Source organism: Centroberyx affinis, unplaced genomic scaffold (genome assembly GCF_046629955.1).
Source record: "Centroberyx affinis isolate AG114_WGS23_722 - 3 ecotype Tasmania unplaced genomic scaffold, CSIRO-AGI_Caff_v1 ptg000124l_1, whole genome shotgun sequence".
NCBI lineage: Eukaryota > Metazoa > Chordata > Actinopteri > Beryciformes > Berycidae > Centroberyx > Centroberyx affinis.
In genome coordinates this window covers 1-17,840 of record NW_027278825.1, presented here as the reverse complement: position 1 = coordinate 17,840, position 17,840 = coordinate 1, and the positions used below count along the sequence as shown (strand labels likewise).

General features: G+C 41.1%; 1 protein-coding gene across 1 annotated transcript in view; it reads left to right on the top strand.

Moving 5' to 3' along the window:
- nkd1 (NKD inhibitor of WNT signaling pathway 1) overlaps positions 1–646 on the top strand; it is a 33,812-nt gene extending 33,166 nt beyond the window's left edge. The window contains exon 10 of the mRNA XM_071529278.1: positions 114–646. Within this exon, the coding sequence (XP_071385379.1) occupies positions 114–646 (533 nt within the window). The remainder of the gene's footprint in view (positions 1–113) is intronic.
- The last annotated feature ends 17,194 nt before the right edge of the window (positions 647–17,840 follow it).

Sequence of the window (17,840 nt, the reverse complement as noted above, 5' to 3'; positions counted from 1 at the left end):
TGAGTGTATTTGCCCATACACCCGCTTTTTGTTGTCTGTCTGCAACTTTTATGTTTGTCATTGATGCTGCTGTGTCAGTCAAAAATGAAAGGTTGTGTCTGTCTCCACCGCAGCCCCCGCCACGGAGCCGGCGAAGGCGGAGCCTCAGACCCGATCATCCAACCAGACTCGTTCTCGCTCCCACGAACCAGAGAACGGCCACTCCCATTCCCACCACCGCCGCTCGCAGACCGTCGCGGACTCCGCTGCTCCGGACGGTCCGTGCCCCGCCCGGCCACGAGGCCAAGACTCAGGGAAACACGCCCTCCGCTCTCCTAAGACCCACAGCCGCACGCCCCCCACACAGACCGGCGGCAGGGTGATGAGGAGCCGAGGCGTGCCTCCTCCCCCGGCCCTGCCCAGCCAGACCCCCCCTCACCAGTCCGCGGCCCCCTACCGCAAGCACAAGCAGCGGTCCAAGGAGAGCCAGGGCTACCGGGCCTTGGGCTCTCTGGGCGCTCCGGGGCCCGTGGTGGAGAAGGAGCAGGTGAGAGACCTGCCCAGCGTGCTGCTCTACGAGGGGGGGCTGGCTCAGGTGGTGCAGCGGCACGAGCATCACCACCACCACGAACACCACCACCACTACCACCACTTTTACCAGTCCTGAACCCTCCGCTCTGCCTTGCCCAGCTCAGCACTCCTGCAGTCCCACTAGCTCCACCCGGGCCAGCAGACACTGACTGCAGCGAGGCTCCTCCTGAACCACCAGGCGGCCCAGCGCTGCACAGCCAGGACTGCAGCGGCCAGCTGGGCTTTTTGCCGGAGGAGCTGGCACTGTAGGGGGAACAGGACATGGGGAGGACAGGAGGATCATGGGAGGTGCAGCCCAGTGCTGAGATGTTATTAACCAGTGTTATTAAGAGGTGGTCCAGACATACAGAAGCTTGGGTAGGCAGCAGGATAGCAGGATAGCCACAGTACGGCCAGGACTGAGGATCATGGCTGGGGTTGTTGAGAGAGGAACAGCTTCAAGTAAATAATGACAGCTGGACACCAGTAGTTCCTCTCCCCTGGCCCTGTATCCCACTGCCTGACGAACTCTATGGCTCCAAACCAGCACCACAATCCTTCCAGACCACTAAGCCAAAAGGTTTGTAAGGAGAAGGAGGGACTAGAGGCAGAAAGACTGTGATGTATAGATGAAAACTTATGAAGGAATATAGGTGAAGGGAGAGCAGGGCATAGTGTGTCTGAGTGTGTATGCGAGCGTGAATGCTTGTGCATATGTATAAAATACTGTATGTGTGTGTGCGTGTGTGCATGTGTGAGCGAAGCGTATGTATATGTGTGTGAGTGTCACGACACCTGTGTCACTATTGAAAACCACTTGAAGCGCGCTCATGGGTGCAGTAGTATTTAAAGTAGGCTGTCAGGCAGGTATTGAAGATGAAAATGAAGATTCTGACTTTGGCACGCAATACCCCGGAAGCAAAAATGGAAAGGAAAATGTTGAAATGTTCCTTAAAGTGAGAATAGAAATCCTAAATCCGCTGCTACCTCTAGTTTTATCCTAATTGTCGGTGTTATGGTGACTTTGAGAAGCGTTCAGAGGTTATTTTCAAATTACTTCACCTTTTTGAAAGAAAACAAATCATGCCACAATCTGCAGTACTAGTGTTGAAAAGCTCCTTACTTTTATTAACTAACATTTAATGTACATAAGGTATATAATGTTGTTATCAATTTTATAAGCTTTATTGATAATGTGATATGTTTGTATTCACAATCTGAAGCTCAAGTTTTCCTTCACACCCACATTTTGTAAGACCACTAGCAGTCTCATTTTGACTTGAAAATGTATGACTTTAGTAGCATCAGCTAGTCCCCCCCCCCTGTCTCTCTCTCCCTCTCTCTCTCACTCTCTCTCTCTCTCTCTCTCTCTCTCTCTCTCTCTCTCTCTCTCGCTCTCTCTCTGATCACACCACACATCATTACACCAACTGTATTTCAGTAACTTTGGTTGAACAAGCTATGACTTAAATGTGCTATTCAGTAACTTGATGACAGAGGCTTGGCTGATGATTGTCAACATGAAAAACAAGGAAATATTTTAACACACATGGCTGTAATATAGAATACATATTGGAGCACTTTAGGTAAACATGGCTGTAATTTAATCCGGTTATTCATATAGGGCGTGTACTACAAATTGGAATTAAGGATTAATTGTAAATATCCTTATCGTTTTGGATTTATACACATAGGTTCTTAATAAATCTGTGTTAATGAGTGAGTGAAAAAAACTCTTACATCTAAAAATAAATCTTACATCTTTGCAGCTCTCAGATCCCACATGGCTCAAAGTACTGGTCCCTTTATTCTAGTGTACACACAATGTATACTTAAATAGCATTTATCCTTTCAAAATGCATATAAAGCTCATGTTGAGCTGCTATCAGTCCTTGTTTCAAGAGAATATAATGTGATCAGTACCAAGATATAAATATAAACAAAGCTAGAAATGGAGTGATCTTGGCACCAGAGGAGGTAATGCTGTACTCCAGTTCTGGCTCAGGCCTTTTGGCATATTTGCATAAATTGAACCCCATAGCCTGCAAGCACCCCCCTGCATCCAGTTAGAGGCTGCTGTAGTGATCCATCAGTGCGGAGCATGGCCCTTAAGCACTGTTTTTTTTCTACTTTTATTTATGCAGGGGAAGGCTTTGCTGAGCATGCATGTGATTCTCAGCACTGCCCTCCTTCACATTCATACAGTTAGACACATTCACACCTGGGAGCTGCACAGTACCACAGCTTTCTTCTGTTGGCCACTGAGCAAGTGTCTTGTTCACAGGCACATTAGACAGTGATCATTCACTTTCTCCAGTCCGGGGATTTGAACAAGCATCCGTCTGGTCACAAGCACAATTTTATTACTTCCAGGCTAGTAGCAGCTCGGTCGTCCGGCCCACGGCCCGGCCAGAGCCACATGACTGCTCCCTCTGTCTCTGTGGTATCTTCCTGTCCCCCAGCTGTCAGCAGGTCTTTCACCGTGCCGCCATGTGTCCTCAGCGCTCAGCCAACAAGGCTCTGTTTGTGACGTGGCGGGGCGGAGGCTCTTTCAGCTGTCTCATTCCTCTGGTGCTGGATAACACTGGGCCCGGCCCGCAGACTCCACTAGACCCATAACTCACCACTGCCGCTCTCCTGCCAGAACTGGCCACACAGGGCAGTCTGCCCATCCTGTCCCATGATGCCCTATAGGCACCACTACCAACATACTGATGTTTATGAACCCCTCGCTGTGTCTCATACGGTCTGACGGAGATTAACGTCAGTGGGAGCTGGTAATAAGCTGCAGGTGTACGGGAGTCTAAAACCTTGGTGCATCAAACTTTAGGCTCTCCAGGTGTGTTGTACATTTTTTTAACCGTTATTTATCCTGGGAAGGGCTTTGCTGAGCACGCACGCTCTTTTTCAGCACCATCCTGCTTCACATTCATACAGTTCACACCTGGGAGCTGCTGAATGCAGCCACAGTCTTCTACTGCTGGCAACTCAGCAGCTCCACTGGAGCAATTAGGCTTTAAATGCCTTGCTCAAAGGCAAGTCAACCGTGCAGAAGGGATGAGAGTTGTTGACGTCTGGATTGTGTGTGCGAACCAGACCTCTTGGCTTTACCGTTAGCAGGCCTGAGGTCCCCATGTGTGTTCAAAGCTATCCACTGTGTTGGGTTGTGTTAGTCTGCCATTTGTGTGTGTGTGTGTGTGTGTTTTGGATGAGCAAGAATGCTGTGTATGCCAGGCTTGTCCTCAGCCCTGCGGTGTCCTCTCACAGCTGCAGGCCGTCCATTAGGAGAGGCACCAGTCAGACGGGCCATCTCATGGGACCTGGGGGAGCCGCGTCCCTCCCCAAGGGGGGTCACAGCTGCACTCCATACCACAGCCTCCGCACATCACACTGCTTTTCTGGGACGTTAAGAAGTCCATGCTACTGGACCCCGCGCCACACTATAACTCTTTTGTCAATGTTTTCACCCCACCCACGATGCATAAAGGGTGTTGATGCCAGCACCTGACTCTCCAAATATAAGTTGGGTGGAAATGGTTCTCTGGTTGTATTAACAGACAGCGTTGAGGCAGGCAAGCGCCCGTCCTTCAGGGTGGTCTAATTCGGCACGGTGTGTGAGGGCTTCTGTGGTAATTCGGGTGAAAGTCTCCGTCAGACTCGGAGACAGGTGACATTTTTCAACCTCCATTTACCCGAGGAAGGTTTTACTGAGCGCACATGCTCTTCTTCCTTCAATGCCCTGCTTCACATTCATACGATCACACAAGCTCACACCAGGGAGCTGCCTAGCACCACATTCTCATTCTGTTGGATGCACAGCAGCGACACTGGAGCAACTGGAGGATAAGTGCCTTGCTCAAGGGTACGTCCACAGTATTTGTTGAGGGATGGGAAAGCAGTAGTCATTAAATTTTCCCTGACACTCTGGGGACTGAAACCAGCAACCTTCTGGTCCCAAAACCACTTGTCACCGTCTTCAGGCAATCTCACAATCCTTCTTCTGTCTTCTATTGTCATTACAGCTAGATTAAAGGGGCCATGTGCTGAGTGTTATGCTAATGGGGCAGCCACCAAAACAATTAAATGCTCAAAGCCAAGGGATCAAATAAAGAGTATATATCCCCGTTGGGAAAAAAAACAAAAAACTATTTACCTGAATTTCATCATTCAATATTTCTAAAATACAGAGGATCCAGTCTGTAAAGGTGTTTTCATTTTGTCAACCAAGGACCTAAGTCATCTGCTAACCCTCAAAGTGTACCAACATTAGTTTTTATTTTGTGCTGCCGATCATTTTTTAAAAGAAGGTGTCACTTTTCATTTCAAATGTTGGATGCGTCTTTTCTGGGGGAAAAAAACAGCTTTCAAAAAAATCTCGAATCTCAAAAATTTCAAAAGCTCAAATCTTTCATCTAATGTTATCCTTCCAAGATCCACCACTTCTTTCCTGTTGTATAGGATTTTCAGTATTCAGAGCCACGACTCCATTTTAATATGTATTCCACCACTAAGTTGTTTTGTAAGATCCATTTATCAACATTTTTAAAATCTAATGTATATAGTGTATGGACTGCAGAAAGGTTATACCAGTATGATGTAGAAGGAATATAAGGCTTATTTATGATAATTAAATGACTGTCAAGCTATTTCACTTGCCTACTGTCAGCTAGCACTCCAGTATCCGCTGTGCCAATCCCACTTAGCAGGGAAGAATAACAATTTCTCTCTCTCTCTCTCCACACTTACACAGATACACTTTCACTTCTTGGTGTTTGTTGTAAATGAAAATTGTCTAGCCCTAGCTGTTTTTTTTTCAATAGCAGAACTTTATCTGCTTTCTTCCCTGTTTCCCTTCCCTCCTAATGTTTTTTTTTTTTCATGACTTTGTTTAGTTTATATAGATGTATTTGATTAATTGCTCTATTTATTTGATAGCAGAACTGTGCCAAGGGAAATTACCCTTTTATTAAAGTATGAACCTGTTCCTTATAAGCAGACTGGCTTCTGGATTCTTTTTTATTTGATGTTTTTTCTGTGTTAATGGGCATATTTGTGTGAAGATTTATACAGTATGTATGGGTATTACAGTTTCTTCGATGGTTTGAATATCTGCAGGATACTGAGCACAAGCAGGCGTCAAATTTTCATGGTACAATTACCTGCCAAAAATATCCCAGTAAACAATATTAGCACTATGTTCATCTGCTAAAACATACCGACATCTTACTGCATGCACTGCAAAAAACGCACAGCACACAGAACATTTCATCTTCTATTTAAACCTTCACATATTTGTACATTGAACACGACTGCTATGGTTTCTCTTTCATTATCACCCACCAGCTTTTTTGTCCTCGCTGGCCTGTTATCATATTTGTTGATAAGATGATAGAACTTGGTGCCATTACGTCAATGTTTTTGGACAACAAATCCTTCCATTAATTTATTTGTTTATTCATCTGTCCATCCATCACATGCAACACCTCAGACACCAATGATCGGATTTGACAAAACTTCGGGGAATGATGCACTACTGCATTTTGACATTTTCAAAATTATACTGCTAGGCCCAAGGTGGGCACTACAATTAGGCGCCGTTCACATGGGACATTTGGCATCCTTCAGATGCACAGATAAACTTTTTTGACAGATTGGGTTGCGATATTTTCATGCACTACACTCTGTCAATCCATGTCATCCATCAATGCATATAGGTCTCATTGAAATACATGGGATGTTGTCCTTTCTTTGACAAATCACAAATGCTAATGTGAACGTGGCCTTACAGGTCAAAACAGACATTTTTTACCGTTGGCCCAGAGGGGGACTGTATCATTTCTGGGGGAAGACATGTTTGCTGTTGCCTTGTTATATTTTATATTATATTATATAGTGAAAGCAGGCTCACTTCTACCACATCTGTTTGTGCTGATTGAGTTTCTCATGCGTTTACCACTTTATCACTTTATCCTCTTGCGTCTGGTATTTTCATCTGCATGTTTGAATTTTGATGTGCAAGAAGTGTGTTGGACTGATGTGAGCGGACATGGGGAACCTTGTGTGTGTGTTTGTGGAGGAAGGATCCTTTCTATCTTACCCATGGAGTCACAGAGGGTTCCCAAATCTGGCTGACCACAGCTGCCCGCCACGCCACGCTCTCTACATGCACACACACTTTCATCTGCAGCTTAGCAGCTTATCTCCGGTCGGGGCAACTGCAGAGTGTCCGCCTCTTGGCAACGTGATACGCCTTCCTCTCCCGAATACGGCTATTTAAATAAGCAAGGCAGTGCAGCCACTGAACTGGGTATCATCATAACAAACGGTTTCTATTCTGACACAACTCGCCAGGCCATTATTGCTGCTGCTTTATTCATTTCAGCTTTCAAAAGCATCAGTCGTAGCCTGACGGATCCACATCAAAGGTGCAAAGGAAATAGTTATTGTAATGGCATGAAATTTATTCTGAAAGGTTATATTAAAATATGTATTGATATAGTTTAGATTTATTTATTCCCATATGGAAATATACTTGCATATATTTACAATAAATATTTGTGGTTATATGTGCAAATATTGTAATAAATAAATGGAAAAAATATTGAACACATATATGGATATATACTATATTTTCCCAAAAACATATTTAAATATACTGTATGTATAAAGGTAAGCAAATAATGTTAACTTCACTAGAGCTTATTCTGTCGGGTAATGTTAGATAAATATAAGCATTCCCACTCATCTGTATCTGTACCACTAGCTGCTAAAAGATGTTGTTAGTGTAATTTCAGAGCATTGATGCTAATGAGCAAACAGTAGGCTATGTGATTAGCAAAAACAAGCCGGTCAGGCTAACGTTACAGATTGTGTTTCTTTAATTTCTTTAACATTACCTGACAAGCTCTAGAGAAGCTAATGTTATTTGTCTGGTCGTTTCTGGTCACAACCCAAAAATAAGTTAAAGAGTGGATTAATACATCAATCAAAAGTTAAAACATTAGCTAATAAGCCAAATATCAAATTGGATGGTGTCATTGCCAAGGTGTTTGGACCCACTCTGTATTCTCCGCCGGGCAGTCTTGGTTTAGCTGTGCACTGGTTAAAGCTGCAATAAGTAATTTTCGGACCACTAGAGGGTGACAGAAAGTGCAACACATTTGTAAATAAAGCACAGCAAAGCTACTGCACTATGGAGGCCCCTAAGGACAAACCTAGCAAAGCACCGTGCATAATAGCTAAGCTAAACGTACCTAAGGAGAAGTGTCGCCGTGTACCAGTCTGGCTTTGACAGATCTTTCTCCCGCTGAAGGTTACATGTCCACAATGACAAATGAAGAGGTAGGTAGCAAGTTTAGTAGTTTTGTTTTTTTTCAGGAATGGGAGGGCGGCGCTTTTACACAGCGAGGGAGGAGACAAGCTAGTGGAAAAGCTAATGGGTCAGGAGGATCTTCGAGTTGGTCTGGATTTTGACAACAAGTTTTAGAAAAGAGGTGAAAACAGCAACACAGCTGGCTGCTGTGTGGATATTGGTTTATATCATTATGTCTCAATGAAATCTCCACATAGCACACATTAGTTTCAGGATCGGTTATAAGGTCTGATATCGCTTATTGCAGGTTTAAATTACAGTTTGAGGCTTACAACATTTTTATAGCCACTTGTATATCACTTAACCTGTACATCATTTTTCCTAATTCATCCTAAATTGGGACTTTTTTCCTAATGAATATGCTCACATCCACTGAGATCTACATTCAAGCCTGGCTGGTCAACGTTTCCTGCATTCAATTCTGCAGAGAGTGTGAGACATACAAGACTTGGAGAAAGTGTGTGTTTTTCAGTGTTCACACTCACATTGAATGATATCAGTCAAATCTGCATTGGGCATAGTAGATGGTTTATTCATGTTATCCCCATTGAATGCTACAGAGACACAGATGTTAGCACCACAGTACAAGCCAGAAAACATTCTCCAACCTGTAGTGTAGAAGTGAGAGATAACAGGAGAGAGGGTGTGTGTCAGTTATCATATAGTAGATAACTGTCAGATAACTGTGGCCTGCTATGGTGTTATTTAATGCCATACTATTTGCAGTGACTACTGCAATACTCCTTCCTCATTGCCTTTGAAGTGGTGCCATTTCAAGGTTAGCTGTTAAAAACATGTTAATGCTAAGTTAACAGATTTACAAGCACCACCATTAACCTAACATTTTGTTTCTGTGTGCAGCCCTTTGCTGTTGTGGTGTGTCATGGCTGGCCTTCTGTGATAGTAATAACAATCATATAATTTTATCTGTTCCTTCTTCTATACAGCTCCCCCTTAACTAAGTCGGTAATCCCCTTTCATTTGATCATATGATTAGCAGCATTATCAATGATAGCACTGACTTTTAGCCAAATGTTTGATTAATGTTTATCCAAATATTACTATGAGATCATAAGATTATGAACTCAGAAACCTTAGTACCCATTTAATGCTTGCATGTCAAGTCCATGTTTTAATCAGTCGTCCTTTTGTGTTGTCATTTGTGAATTGCATGTATTGTCCATCGATAATGTCACACATTCTTGGTTGTGCTCCCTTGTTGCCATTGCTTGCATATGCCATGCATATTAATATTACAAGATGTTTGTGTTGTTGTCTGTCTGTGTAGAAGCAATAAAAAAAAAGATTTTGTTTCTAACTTGCAGTGCAGGGCAAAATAAAGAAATAAACTGAACAAAATATTTATAATGTCTGTTGACGCTAATATAATAAATGGATAAGCGTAACACATTTAGCTACTAGTAGCTTGTTAGTTAGCGATTAAGCTGGCACTAGCTGGATAGCAGGATGCGTCATTTTGTATGCCGTAGATGAGCATTTCAGCTATTTGGTGTGTAGTCCAAAATCCCTGTGGAAAATAAATATGAAATATGAAAATAATATGAATGGGCTTTTTGACAAATGCCAAAAATATGGGCTGTGTTGAACGGATACCCATATGATATATTATGTTTTGTTAATAATAAGGGTAAGCTTTGTTTGCTTTATTTACCAGTTTTGGGGATTCAACCATCAACATAAAGTCAATAAAAAATCTTTAAAAGTAAGGGTGGAGTGGGGGACTGAACATTGATGTGAATGATGTGGAATTTATCAATCAAAAAGAATTTTTATTGTTTTCAAACTGTAAACTGTAACATCTTTACAGGTTATATTTATAGGATGACTCATTTTATTTGTAATGAAAACTTCCAAATCACTCCAAACTTTTATTGTTTTAGAACAACTATAAAAAGTGGGTGAGTGATAAGTGGGTCTTTGACATTGATAACATTTGTTAGTAACATTACTGATAACATTTGTTATCAATATCAGCAAACCTTGACACCATTAAATTGGAAGTGTACATATTTTGCAATATTTTCAGATGTACCTCTCTAATTTTATTGGAAATCTAAATGGACAAAGCCAATGGACAAAGTGACTCTTCAATATTCCTAAGGGAATGGCAACAAACCACAGTGCAATATTCCTTGTAGGTGATAGGAAAGGCTTTTTACCTTTAGAAAGTCTATGTTATTTAATAATTTGCCACCATTAGCCTATCATACACGTCTGATACGAATATATCTCTTTCAAAAAAATGCTCTTGTTTTTAAAAGTAATATACTCATTCCAAAAAATTGTTTTATGTGGTGAAAATTGTGAACAAAATATAACTTCTATTAAATTAATGCTTGCTGATAGAAATGTAAGAGGTACAAAATCCAGTAACTCAAGACCTCCATCTGCCCTTTTTGCATGAAGAACTTCCCCTTTAATATGATGATGTTTGTTCTTCTACACCAAACTTGGTTAGACAAATGTAGATACACCCTCCACCTTGACAACAATACATAGAAATGTCCCTTTAAAGAAGTTGAGTTACTGCCTGACCAGTCTATTTTTAGATTTATAGACCCCAATGTATTTGAAATATTGTTTCTACCTATTAACAGTTTCTATCTATTAACAGTAATGATTCATTAATTTCACATAAACATAAAATTGCACATTTTGATGAATCAAGCTTGAGACTAGATGCAAGAGAAATTCACCCTCACTGCATTTTCAATTTGAAATTTATCTTTAAGAAATAGAGCTGTGTCATCTGCTAATTGTGTAATTCTTATTGCTCTATTGAAAGTGGATAGGCCGTGAATATCGGTGCTATTTTGTATAATCAAAGACTTTAATTTCCCCACAATCAGAAACAGAAATATCTCTTGACAAATATCTCTTAGTATATCAAATCTTTTAGAAATATTAGAATAGAATGTCATTATAAAACAGCGAAATAAAATCTGAATATTCGTAAAGCTCAGGGACGCTGGAAGTAGGGGTGCTGAGGGGGCTGCAGCACCACCTACTGGCGGGGGGCTGTAACTGCAAGGCTAAGCCCCATCACACTGTAAATTTCAGATGCTGTGTGTATTCATTGTTTTAAACTTGGTGTGGTGGTGCTGCTGGACGATTCGTTATGTAGCTCACTCCCCGTCTCTCAATTTCCTGTCTCACTGGTTACAGGGCGTATGAATTCTTTGACTTTTTATCTGCAATTCTCAAACGATATGATGGTAAAGAAGTTCTTCTTATGGGAGACTTCAATTTAAACTGGTTAGACAGAGCACGCCGTAAGAGGCTTAAGGATATCACTAAAACGTTTCAGATGACACAAATGGTAAATAAACCTACAAGACTAACAAAGTCTTCCCAAACTCTACTAGATTTGATTTTTACAAATAAAGCAGACAGGATTACAAAAACATATAACTTAATCACTGGTCTTTCAGATCATAATCTTACATTAGCTGCTAGAAAGTTAACAAAGACACGATACAGGTATCAAAATGAAATGGAAAAAAATTCCAATATCTCTTTCATTCCAAAGAAAGATCTAGAGCTCATTGAGAATGAAATAAAGCAAACGAAATGGAATGACACTATTGCAGATAAACCCTGTGAGCAGGCGTGTGAAGGTTTAATGTCAGCTTTTAAACAGATTTTATTAAAATATACCAAAACAGTGGCCCGCAAGCCTAATTTGGACACAAATTAGGCTTTACAGTAATTATGCTGTATGTATAAGATTTGCCATAACACCAGATGGGTTTTGATTTTCTTTTTGTACTGTTGTGTATTCCTCTATTATTAAGTGAGGATAAATCAAGGAAGTTGAACATGAATCAATAGTTTAAGGGAAAAAAAACTATGTGTGAAAAAAAACTGTCCTAGCCTCATGTAAATCTGTTAAGGTAAGGCACTTTATGAAATAAAAGCCCTACAACAATAAGTGCACCAAATAATAATTAACCCTGAAATATGTTAAACATTAACTTGATGATATTACCATTATGGTTATCAAAACCAATGTCCCATGGATGGAATTCCAACTGGGATAACCTGAGCTGAAAGGATGGGTCAGAATCTGAGACCTTTTATGGTAACCTTCTTCCCCTCAACGAGGCATTGAGATATCCAGTCTTTTTCCCTACATTCCTTACTTTATTGAACTGAACGATGACAGGTTGAGTTGTCTTGTCATCAAGTAGAATGCCAACTCTGTTCACCAAGTCCACCAGAAAGCCAAGTTTCTCTTTGTCCTCTGGAACGTTCTTCACAAACAGCTCAAAAACTTCTTCCTTCCATCTTCACTGCGGGTCTCAAGGAGGCCATATAGCCTAAGGTTCCATCTCCTACTTTACCGCTCTGCATCCTCGCTCCTCTGTTGCAGCTCTGTAACCTGGCTTGAGACTTTTTTTGACATTCTCCTCATTTTCTTGGACTTTCATCTCCACTCCTTTCAACTCTTCACATATGTTCATGGAGATTTTCTGCTCCAGGGCAGAGAAACGGTTCGATAATGCATTCACCACTTTCAAAACGTCAGCATTGGAGACAGTGTCGCCCCCCTTATTCATAATCCTGTCTCGGCTGCGCACTTTCTTCGGTTCGGGACTCTTGATTGGTGTGTCAGGTAAAGGAGTGCAAAGACCGTCAAAAGTAACACGTTCTGCATCCGTCAAAAATCCACTCTTGCTCTCTTTACTTGAATCTCTTTTCGGCATTGTTATGCACTTGTTCCAACTGACACAACCAGGCTAGTCCGCTTGCAAAAGTTAGCTTTGCTGCTGTTCAACAAATGCTTTACAAGTTCAAACAAATGTTCACTTCGGTTTTTCAAGCGAAGGCAACCTACACTTGGTTACTTTATTCAATTCCTAACAAATGCAAATCTTTTCCCTCTCTCCACAGGAGTATCATGGGATTTCAAAAGAAAAGATCACTGGTCTGGGAGTCTACGTGTGACAAAGAAATTTTAGAAAGTCAATGTGGTGCATGACTGTACCTTATATAGTCAGGGGAGAGGTGGTCATCACCATTAAAAATGAACTGGAAAAATTATTTTTGGGCAGGACTGCAGTACTATGACCGGGGGCTTCGTTTCCATGTTCGGAGGTCACGTGCCAATCCCTGCCACCAGGGAGAGATCAACTTGACTGGTCACATAGTTAAGTTAGCCAACATTTGCCCCTGACTGTAATATTAAGTTACATGAAAAAAACATGGAATAATTTTACACAGAACCTATTGTTGGTTACATTAAAGGAATAGTTCACGAAAAATGAAATTTTGGTCAGTATCTACTCACCTTAATTTCAGTGAACACTGGTGAAGTTTGTAAATCCACATAACATACAACGAGATAGCTGGCACTGCTCCATGTCAGCCTGGTCCAAAAGAACTAAAGTGACCGGTAACTGGTTCTTTTTAGTTCTAAAAATGGCAAAAATGACCATAAATTACTCCAGACAGCATAATCCAAGAGTTCTGAAGCCAAACAATTGCACTGTGGGTCTAAAAGTGCAATATTACCTCATTAGGGTAAGGGTAAGGCAACTGATGCGTTTTCAAAAATTGTTTACAATGGCCTAGCGCGCACTCAGGAGTTCCATGGAGCATGAAATTTCCTTGATGCGTCACTCCTAACTTGGTTAGATTTTGGGAGCATCAAAAGAGAACCAGCACATCTGTTTTTTGTAGTTTCAGGAGCTGCAGTGCGAAAGGAAAAGGGTAAAATAATATTGTTGTTTTTTTTCTTTCCAGGAGCAGGAATATGGATATAGATATTAGTAGAAATTAATTGGTTACAACTACTGTAGTTACAGTTGACCTACTTGAGTACATTTTAGAGTAACAATACTTTTATATTGTTGCCTGTAGTTTTAATTCAACTTGAGTCAATTTTAAGTATTTACCTCTACTTTAGTAATCTTAGCTTTACTTCCCATAATGGACACCTATGCTGTACATTATTGATGAGAGTTAAAAAGGAATTAGCGGCAAAACAATTTTTTTTTTCTTCACTCTTTTTCTACCCTTTTCTTTCAACCTGAGTAAAACATTTCAGTACTCTTTCCACCTCTGGTCCGTGTGCCAACCAGGGATGGATATGAGAACATAGTGATATGGAACATTCACACACACACACACACACACACACGCACACACACACACACACACACACACACACACACACACACACACACACACACACACACACACACACACACACTGGCTTCAAGATCCATCCTTTTGCTTTGAAATTGTATTATGTATCATCAATGCACAAATATAAACTTGCCCTGACTGTCTGGGATATTTGAGTTCCCTTTCAAGTGTCCACTGTATCTACCTTCTAGAGTGTTGCCGGTATGCAGACAGTCTCCTGTCAGTCTTCCAGGATTGTTGGGGTGAGTGGGTTTACATGTTGAGATCCCACTACAGGGATAATAAAGCTGACCTCAGATCATAATCCTCTCTGGTTCCTGGCTGACCTGGGACAGATCCTTCTCTCCTGTCTCTCTGTTGTGTCTTAGGGTGCGTTCACACCCGGCATGTTTGATGCAGTTTAATCAAACTCTGGAGCGTCTACTGCTTTAGATTGGTTTGTTTGGGCAGGTGAGAGCAATGCCATTCATAGCACCAAGTAACCGCAATGAGATGGCTGAAAATGCAGATCTCAGTCCTCTTCCAAGAGAACTGTGGTGTGGTTCGTTAGGAGTGAGAAGGTAATCTGAGCCACCAACAGGAAACGACCCCAAAACACAATGGGTATAAGAAGACAGATGTCAACATCTGATAGCCAACAGTTCCTCACATTTGGAGCCTAGCATAAGAAAATGAAGTGAGGGCAAACAGTATTCTTGACTGATGCTCATATTCAGCTATTTGTCCATGTGTTCTTACCTGGTATGAACACCAGAGAAGGTCAATTACGGCAAACAGCACAGACAAGTCCATCATGCTTAGCTAAAGTTAGAGAATCAGATTTGTTTTAAATTTATCCAGGAATTTACTACAGTAACAGGTTTTATTACATTTTAAACCAATTTAGAGGGATATTCTATTACATTTTGACACATTATTACATTATTGCCAGTTGCTGCAGTCTCTGTCAAAGCAGGAGAGCCTTTTACTTCATTCTCAAACTCACACAGGGTGAAGGTCCACTCCTGTCTGTTATCCTCATCTATCTATCTATCTATCTATCTATCTATCTATCTATCTATCTATCTGTGAAGATGGAATACAAATAGGAGAGGACTGCCCAAAGCACTTACTATAACACAAGGTGCAATGAATGTATAGTTCTTGATAGACTCCTTAGTTCTCAGCTGCTGTGTGAGAGTGGGGGCTGAGCAGAGGTCAGTGGGTTACCACATGGGAAGTTGCTGTCTTAGCAGATGATACATGATCACTTATAGATGAGCACTACCCACTGTTTTACAGCAATTACAGTGAGCAATTACTCTGTGAATCGGCCTTCAGAGACCTCCATGCCTTACACTGAAGAAACCAGCGAGCAGCAAGAGGGGAGCACTCCAGTCCCGCATCGCACAGTGGTACTTAAGGCTACAATCTGAAATTATTCATTCACTTACTCTAATAACTCTGCAGTGCCCAAGAGCATAGCACATTCATTTGTTAGCTGTATTATGATGATTGAGCACACAGCAATAAATCACCTAATTAGATGCCTCTCACAAATTAATCAAGGTATGAGGAGGGATGGGTAGGTGGTAGGATAATGCTGAGCTTAGGGCTTCTTCCTTCTTGTAAACCCGATGAGTAATGGGTTGTTCAAGTCTTAGTCAACAGAAAGACCCCAAAAAATTAAAAGAAAAGGTCGGAATTATGTTCAATGCAGAGGGTGAAAATCTTAGTCAATGAAGACATTTTGGTTGTTGTAATGTTATTTCCTGAAAAATAATAGTCACATCTCAGACTTTACAGTGTTCACATCTATTAACAACTATCTGATAAATACACAGGTTCTGTGTATTGGGAAAAATAAGTTCAAAAAAGGTCCTTGGTGGCATTTATCACAGCAGGACAATAATGTGAGAAAAATTAATTTGACGATTGAACCGACTACGGACTATTGGGAACAGTTTGGTTTACTAGAATCGAAAATGTTTTTTGCCTGGAAACAGAAGGCCACCTGTCCTGTTTTCAAGTATAAGAGCTTGTCTTCAAGGATAAAAGTATTGACAAACCCATTGTCATAAATTATTTGAAAACCTCTGTTACTGTATTGGAAAACAGAACATCAGTCAGCACTGTAATGGGACAAACCTTTCCCCTGCTTGTGTACCATGCTGCATTTGTGTTGTGGGGTTACAGGGAATGGTCTTGTTGGGTGGAAATAAACCCTATCTCTGTGTTGCCGGTAGCAGAAAAGCAATGATATTGACTTAAATATGGAGAAATGAGAGCCTGCCATAATATGTTCTCTGTGCTTTGTTTCCAGCAGATAGGCAGGGAGCTTTGAAGTGCGGATTGGCACAGCAGGGTGCTAGCTTCTGTAGAGGCGAGATGCTAAACGCTAAGGATGAGAAGGACATGAGGTAGTCTATTACCAATACAGGAGCAAAGAGAAAAAAAAAAGCAAATTCAATGATAATGTACATCTGTTCCAGTGAATTTATGGGCTTTGAACATTTTTTCATGCGGCATAAGTGGGCCCTTTTTCTTACAGAATCTCAGAACTTCAAAGCAGATTCGCTTTGGATAATGCAAATGATCGGAATATGCCGGCTTCTGCCTACTCAAGAGCATGAAAAGAAAGAGGAAAAAAGAAGAATTAAAGCTAATTGGCATGGCAGTCTTTTATGTGCGGAAAGAAGGGTAAAAATAAAGCACTTCAATTATTGTCAAGTTCATTGAATTAGGAAAGAAGCTGACAAAGTGCTAAAGTTCAGTATGCCTGACCCAGTAGTCATTTGCAGTAAATGTCACTTTTCACTGGCGACATTTGCCCTGCGCTCACTTGTTATATATCTGATGAAATTATAATTGGCTGGATTAAACCCACCCTATAATCACTAAGCGGGCCTGAGAGGGAGGGGCTGCTTCTTTCAGCTCTGATGCTCTGCTGCTCATAGAGGGGGGGCAGTGATTACAGCATCAATACCAAGTTCTCAAAATATGTATAAAATATATCTTTATACCAATAAATCACTACATAAACATAGCCACTCTTGGGGAAACAGTATCTGAACATTGGGGCATTTAAAACATTTCCCATTTCATTGCCTGATGAAGACTGACACTGAGTGAAAAGCTCAGTGGTAGAGAGATTAATTTTCTTTTCATTCATTTTTGACCCTGTAGCTGAAATATATTTCTATTTGGGACATCCATACACTATTTTAGTGTATTTTACTTTTACCCTCCCACAAGGTTCTTCCTTAACAGCCCTCTGTTGGATTCCACCTGAAATTATGCAGGTGGTTACACCTTGCAAAAAAGGAGAAATCATTAATTTAATGCTGGAGTGGCTTTCATACTGCTCAATGATCAGGTGTTTCCCTGCTGAAAAAGTCATTAGAGGTAATGTTTGTTTTCCACAGTGTGTTTGCCTTTAGATGTCTGGCCGTTGAGGAGTTGATGATGTTTGTAATGGAGGAAACTTTGTTGCTAACAAACTCCATATTGAATAATTTAAGGTCTGGAAGAAGGCGGTCAGTGCTTCAGGGCTTATGTCCTACTCAGGGTAATTGCAAAAAACATTGGAGAGGGGGCGTAAGTCAAAACTGTATTAAAGTGGGAATATTAGTTATTTTATTATTTCCGAATCAGAATGCAAAAAAATAAAAGTGTTCATGTAAATGCAGTGTGAGTAAATGGGTGAGTGAGTGAATCATGAAACAGGTAAATGAGTATGTGACTAGTGAATGAATGAGTCAGTAAGTAA